At 49.5% G+C, this 7,500-nt stretch overlaps 1 protein-coding gene across 1 annotated transcript in view; it reads left to right on the top strand.

Moving 5' to 3' along the window:
- LOC115142366 (collagen alpha-1(II) chain-like) overlaps window positions 1-7,500 on the top strand; it is a 124,220-nt gene that overhangs the window by 18,109 nt on the left and 98,611 nt on the right. Inside the window, exons 7-8 of the mRNA XM_065002068.1 lie at window positions 5,153-5,254; window positions 6,421-6,498. Of these exons, the coding sequence (XP_064858140.1) occupies window positions 5,153-5,254; window positions 6,421-6,498 (180 nt within the window). The remainder of the gene's footprint in view (window positions 1-5,152; window positions 5,255-6,420; window positions 6,499-7,500) is intronic.

Raw genomic sequence — 7,500 nt, 5'->3', positions numbered from 1 at the left:
CAGGCAGGCAGGCAGGCAGGCAGGCAGGTGGCAGGCAGGCAGGCAGGCAGTTGGCAGGCAGGCAGGCAGGCAGGCAGGTGGGCAGGCAGGCAGGTGGGCAGGCAGGCAGGCAGATGGGTGGTTAGGCAGGCAGGCAGGCAGGCAGGCAGGCAGGCAGGCAGGCAGACAGGCAGGAGGCAGGCAGGTAGGTAGGCAGGCAGGTAGTTGGTAGGTAGGTAGGTAGGCAGGCAGTAGGGTGGGTAGGTAGGTGGCAGGCAGGCAGGTAGGCAGGTAGGTAGGCAGGTAGGCAGGCAGGCAGGTGGGTAGGTAGGTAGGTAGGTAGGTAGGTGGGTAGGTGGGTAGGTAGGTAGGTAGGTAGTTGGTGGGTAGGTAGATAGGTAGTTGGTAGGTAGGCAGGTAGGTAGGCAGGCAGGCAGGCAGGCAGGGTAGGCAGGCAGATAGGCAGTTGGCAGGTAGGTAGGTAGGTAGGTAGGTAGGTAGGTAGGTAGGTAGGGGTAGATAGGTAGTTGGTAGGTAGGTAGGTAGGTAGGTAGGTAGGTAGGTAGGTAGGTAGGTAGGTAGGTAGGTAGGTAGGTAGGTAGGTAGGTAGGTAGGTAGATAGGTAGTTGGTAGGTAGGTAGGTAGGTAGGTAGGTAGGTAGGTAGGTAGGTAGGTAGGTAGGTAGGTAGGTAGGTAGGTAGGTAGGTAGGTAGGTAGGTTTATACATTTCCCCCAATCTGCCTACACTCATTTCATTGAGACATTTGAGTTCTCTTAGAGGTACTTTGTGTTGTTGTGACTGCATGGGAAACTGACCTGTGGTGTGTTGGCTGAAGCACACTGAAGACGGCCACAGAGATCCTATTAAACTCTAATACGTCACGCTATGGTGAAGGCCAACTGTCACTCACACAGTGACAGACTAGTCTCTTTCTCAGTTGGCTAAGATGGTTGGCTTTTATGGGACACGTCTTGTTGTGCTGAGGCTTCTGAATTTGATAGAATAGATCGCCGTGTGTTAAAATGACTCCATGACCCAGGTTGTTTTTGTTGGTCATGGATTGTTATGGGGTTCTTTATTAAAAGCGAGGCCATACTGAGTCTTTGCCTTAGGACAGTAAGGCTTTAACTTACATAAGTCTGGTCGACTTTACGTGACAGGGACAATACACATTGATCGCCATGGTTGTCTCCCAAATGACACCCAATTCCCATATAGTGCACTACAGTACATTGTGACCAGGTCCCATAGGGATCAACAGTAGTGCACTACAGTACATTGTGACCAGGTCCCATAGAGATCAACAGTAGTGCACTACAGTACATTATGACCAGGTCCCATAGGGATCAACAGTAGTGCACTACATTACATTGTGACCAGGTCCCATAGGGATCAACAGTAGTGCACTACAGTACATTGTGACCAGGTCCCATAGGGATCAACAGTAGTGCACTACAGTACATTGTGACCAGGTCCCATAGGGATCAACAGTAGTGCACTACAGTACATTGTGACCAGGTCCCATAGGGATCAACAGTAGTGCACTACAGTACATTGTGACCAGGTCCCATAGGGATCAACAGTAGTGCACTACAGTACATTGTGACCAGGTCCCATAGGGATCAACAGTAGTGCACTACAGTACATTGTGACCAGGTCACAATTGTGACCAGGTCAACAGTAGTGCACTATATAGGGAAAATGATGCCTTTTGGGATGCATCCCTATGAGTCTTTGGCCTGTGGTGGGCTGGTGTCTCTGGACCATAGACTGGTGGGCTGGTTTCTCTGGACCATGGGCTGTGGTGGGCTGGTTTCTCAGGACCATAGACTGTGGTGGGCTGGTTTCTCAGGACCATAGACTGTGGTGGGCTGGTTTCTCAGGACCATAGACTGTGGTGGGCTGGTTTCTCAGGACCATAGACTGTGGTGGGCTGGTTTCTCTGGACCAGAGACTGTGGTGGGCTGGTTTCTCTGGACCAGAGACTGTGGTGGGCTGGTTTCTCTGGACCAGAGACTGTGGTGGGCTGATTTCTCTGGACCATAGACTGTGGTGGGCTGGTTTCCCCGGACCATAGACTGGTGGGCTGGTTTCCCCGGACCATAGACTGTGGTGGGCTGGTTTCTCTGGACAATAGACTGTGGTGGGCTGGTTTCCCCGAACCATAGACTGTGGTGGGCTGGTTTCCCTGGACGTGTTTTTTTAAGCACTTTTCACCACCAACTCCTTCTTCTGGTTGTGGAATGAGCTGCATCTCCACAACACCTATTATTGGGAGTAGGATTGCAGTGATTTAAGTAACATACAGTTTTATATTGTACTATTGAGGTGTATCAGAACAGTGTGTACCATGAGATAAGAATCACGCATTTTGACATTTTGTACTGTCTGTTTTTCACAAAGTGACTCAGAGAAAATGGCGGATTGTCATCATCCGTAGACTGAGGGGAATATTTGCCAATCCTTCATGTAGTTGTCAGGAAGTGTTTGGAAAGGATTCCGTTTTTGTTTTAAGTTAACAATGTCTGCCTGGCCAGGTTAGAATGATTTATCATAGGTATTACTAGAGTTCACAATTCATCTGGAAATAGATACTGTCTTGGGTGAAAAGATTTCTGGACTTTCTAAAAATGTTTTACTGTGAAAGGTTATATTTGTTTTTATGAATGACGAGATACTTTTTTTGTTTGTTGCCAAATCAGAAATGTTTGGGAATCAGATGTCAAGTGAATCTGATCCACTGAATCAGATGTCAAGTGAATCTGATCCACTGAATCAGATGTCAAGTGAATCTGATCCACTGAATCAGATTTCAAGTGAATCTGATCCACTGAATCAGATCTCAAGTGAATCTGATCCACTGAATCAGATGTCAAGTGAATCTGATCCACTGAATCAACATTTTTCTGGACCTTAATGTTTTTTAGACATAATATACACTGCTCAAAAAAATAAAGGGAACACTTAAACAACACAATGTAACTCCAAGTCAATCACACTTCTGTGAAATCAAACTGTCCACTTAGGAAGCAACTCTGATTGACAATAAATGGCACATGCTGTTGTGCAAATGGATTCGACAACAGGTGGAAATTATAGGCAATTAGCAAGACACCCCCAATAAAGGAGTGGTTCTGCAGGTGGTGACCACAGACCACTTCTCAGTTCCTATGCTTCCTGGCTGATGTTTTGGTCACTTTTGAATGCTGGCGGTGCTTTCACTCTAGTGGTAGCATGAGACAGAGTCTACAACCCACACAAGTGGCTCAGGTAGTGCAGCTCATCCAGGATGGCACATCAATGCGAGCTGTGGCAAGAAGGTTTGCTGTGTCTGTCAGCGTAGTGTCCAGAGCATGGAGGCGCTACCAGGAGAAAGGCCAGTACATCAGGAGACGTGGAGGAGGCTGTAGGAGGGCAACAACCCAGCAGCAGGACCGCTACCTCTGCCTTTGTGCAAGGAGGAGCAGGAGGAGCACTGCCAGAGCCCTGCACAATTACCTCCAGCAGGCCACAAATGTGCATGTGTCTGCTCAAACGGTCAGAAACAGACTCCATGAGGGTGGTATGAGGGCCCGACGTCCACAGGTGGGGGTTGTGCTTACAGCCCAACACTGTGCAGGATGTTTGGCATTTGCCAGAGAACACCAAGATTGGCAAATTCGTCACTGGCGCCCTGTGCTCTTCACAGATGAAAGAAGGTTCACACTGAGCACATGTGACAGACGTGACAGAGTCTGGAGACGCCGTGGAGAACGTTGTTGTTGCTGCCTGCAACATCCTCCAGCATGACCGGTTTGGAGGTGGGTAAGTCATGGTGTGGGTAGCCTGACTGCCATTAGGTACCGAGATGAGATCCTCAGACCCCTTGTGAGACCATATGCTCGTGCGGTTGGCCCTGGGTTCCTCCTAATGCAAGACAATGCTAGACCTCATGTGGCTGGAGTGTGTCAGCAGTTCCTGCAAGAGGAAGGCATTGACGCTATGGACTGGCCCGCCCGTTACCCAGACCTGAATCCAATTGAGCACATCTGGGACATCATGTCTCGCTCCATCCACCAATGCCACGTTGCACCACAGACTGTCCAGGAGTTGGCGGATGCTTTAGTCCAGGTCTGGGAGGAGATCCCTCAGGAGACCATCCCCCACCTCATCAGGAGCATGCCCAGGCGTTGTAGAGGCACGTAGAGGCCACACACACTACTGAGCCTCATTTTGACTTGTTTTAAGGACATTACATCAAAGTTGGATCAGCCTGTAGTGTGGTTTTCCACTTTAATTTTGAGTGCGACTCCAAATCCAGGCCTCCATGGGTTGATAAATTTGATTTCCATTGATAATTTTTGTGTGATTTTGTTGTCAGCACATTCAACTATGTAAAGAAAAAAGTATTTAATAAGAATATTTCATTCATTCAGATCTAGGATGTGTTATTTTAGTGTTCCCTTTATTTTTTTGAGCAGTGTATATATATATATATATATATATATATATATATATATATATATTATAAATGCTGGAAATAATTGAGTTCATGTCCAATTCCTTCTGGGGATTTTAGCTTTAGTTGACGGCCAGTGAATGAGTTGAAGAGTAGCATTACTATTGCACCTGTATATCTGGAATGTAGTCTTGGAAAAACAAAATGCCCCCTCTCTCTCTCTCTCATATAGATAGGTGCCAGAGAGAGAGAGGGAGAGGGAGAGGGAGAGAGAGAGAGAGAGAGAGAGGGAGAGGGAGGGAGAGAGAGAGAGGGAGAGAGAGAGGGAGAGGGAGGGAGAGAGAGAGAGAGACATTTTCATCTGAAGTATAGACCTTACGTCATATTTTGTGACTGTTATTTTTCACCTGAATTTTCTTAGATTTGATCTGCCTTTCTCTTTCTCCTACTGGTGGACAGGGCTGATCTGAAAGTTGAGGAGATAAAGTTTAAAGTTCAAAAGCTTTATTGTCCATTTAGTGATACATTCATGGATATATATAATAGTTTTCTGTTTAGATGGAAGATACTGTATGATGATGTTGTTTCAGGCTATTTCTACTGCTGTTGTGACTTCAGGCCTTTATTGGTCTTAACTCCTACTTCCTGAAAGGGAAGCTCTTATTCATGCAGATACTCACTGCTGTGATTTTGGTGATATAGAGAAGATATGAACTGCCCTATTTCTCTCTCAGGGCAGCCCCGGGCCCCGTGGCAGAGATGGTGAGCCTGGTACCCCCGGTAACCCCGGCCCCCCCGGACCTCCAGGACCTAACGGACCCCCTGGCCTTGGAGGAGTAAGTATCTCTGCAGAAAAATTATAAGAATAATAATCTTTGAAATTGCCGTTTGTGGAGTTTGTGTAAAAAGCGGAAGCACATGCTTCAGCAAGTAGGCTGTATTCGTTAATGGTAAAGACTGAAGGGTTGATAGGTGGAAAATGACTGTGAAGTGAAATAGTGTTTTAGCGCCGAAGAATTAGGCAAAGAAATGATGGTGTAGTATAGAATGGAGGGTTGGAGAGAGATTACACAGTGGAATGCTTTTCATTTCTGAGGAGAGCGGAGAAGAGGAGAAGGGGAGGGAAGGGAAGGGACGGGAAGGGAAGGGAAGGGAAGGAGGGAGGGGAGGGAGGGAAGGGAAGGGAAGGAAAGGGAAGGGAAGGGAGGGGAAGGGAAGGGAAGGGAGGGGAAGGGAAGGGAAGGGAAGGGAAGGGAGGGGAAGGGAAGGGAAGGGAAGGGAAGGGAGGGGAAGGGAAGGGAAGGGAAGGGAAGGGAAGGGAAGGGAAGGGAAGGGAAGGGAAGGAAGGGAAGGGAAGGGAAGGGAAGGGAAGGGAAGGGAAGGGAAGGGAAGGGAAGGGAAGGGAGGGAAGGGAAGAGAAGGGAAGGGAAGGGAAGGGAAGGGAAGGGAAGGGAAGGGAAGGGAAGGGAAGGGAAGAGAAGGGAAGGGAAGGGAAGGAAGGGAAGGGGAGAGGAGGGGGAGAGGAGAGGAGAGGAGGGGAGAGGAGGGAGAGGAGAGGAGGGGAGGGGAGAGGAGAGGAGGGGAGGGGAGGGGAGAGGGAGGAGAGGAGAGGAGAGGAGGGGAGAGGAGGGGAGAGGAGAGGAGGGGAGGGGCGAAGAGGGAAGGAGAGAATAGGTAAGGGGCTCCATTGTGAAATAGAAAGAGATTAAAATAGTTATCCTACCCCCCTCCCTGTGTACTCTGTTGTTGATCTGATAACCATCCCCTTCACTATCTACTGTTCTCTCACAGACAGAGACAAAACACACACACACACACACACACGCACGCACGCACGCACGCACACGCACACACACACGGATCCTGTTAAGACGTGCTGTGCTGTCTGAGAGTAGACTTCCAAGACAGAAATATGCCTACTATTTAGATGAGTGTGTGTGGTATTTTTTTTGGGGGGGATCATATAACAGTGTCTCATAGATGACATTTTGTCCTCCCACAGAACTTTGCTGCTCAGATGGCGGGAGGATTCGACGAGAAGTCTGGCGGAGCACAGATGGGTGTGATGCAAGGACCAATGGTGAGAGAGCTCATGAGATACATCGTTAGATCCCTGGCGTCATTGGACCAGTTCTCTCCTATCAGCTTCAGAGTAGTATCGTTTCTCAAATGCAAGAATGCGTTGTCTGGTCTGATCTGACTAGTGGCTACGTGAGACCAGCTTCAGTGAATAGGCCTCAGCGTGACTCAACACTGCTCCCTGAGGTATGGGGGAGAAACTACACATCCTCCTGGCCCCCTGCTACATCCCCCCTCTGTGGAGCATACCTAGGTTTGGTTTGGGAAAACAGACTTTTTATTTTTCAAGTCGACTGAAATCACATGCAGCCTCTAAGCCAAAGTGAAATGAAGAGCACACTTACTGGGAGCTATTTTGGTTTGGAAACCCACAGAGCAGTGTTCGGCTTGCTGCTCACACAGCGGGCATTTGGCTGGCTGGCTGGCTGGCTGGCTGGCTGGCTGGCTGGTGGCTGGCTGGCTGGCTGGCTGGCTGGCTGGCTGGCTGGCTGGCTGGCTGGTGGCTGGCTGGCTGGTGGCTGGCTGGCTGGCTGGCTGGCTGGATGGATGGCTGGCTGGTGGCTGGCTGGCTGGTGGCTGGCTGGCTGGCTGGCTGGCTGGCTGGTGGCTGGCTGGCTGGCTGGCTGGCTGGCTGGCTGGCTGGTGGAGCTGAAGACTGAAACCCAGCTGGTGGTCGCCACAGTGGATTGTACCCGATTCGAGACCTGCGGAGAGGGGAAACGCAGAGCAATGTGCCTGAAACAGACTCTGTGGCTTTGGGGCTTTGGTACCAGACCCCAAAGAGAAGCCTGTCTGTCTCCTTCATTCCTCCCCCTACCCTCAATAACCCGGGCCCTGTCTGGCTCTGACTGAAGCCCAGCAAGTTTAGCTTGACAACATCTGGCCAGAGAAGGAAAGGACTAAAAAAGCCTCGGGCTGCTCTGATGTCCCAAGCACAGTCGAGGAGTCAACTCCCTACATCTCTAGCTACAATTTCTCTATCTACACCCGCTGGTCCCTTCAC

Source organism: Oncorhynchus nerka, linkage group LG15 (genome assembly GCF_034236695.1).
Source record: "Oncorhynchus nerka isolate Pitt River linkage group LG15, Oner_Uvic_2.0, whole genome shotgun sequence".
NCBI classification, from domain to species: Eukaryota; Metazoa; Chordata; class Actinopteri; order Salmoniformes; family Salmonidae; genus Oncorhynchus; species Oncorhynchus nerka.
The sequence above is the reverse complement of the archived record's forward strand: the minus strand, read 5'-3'. Positions and strand labels throughout refer to the sequence as shown.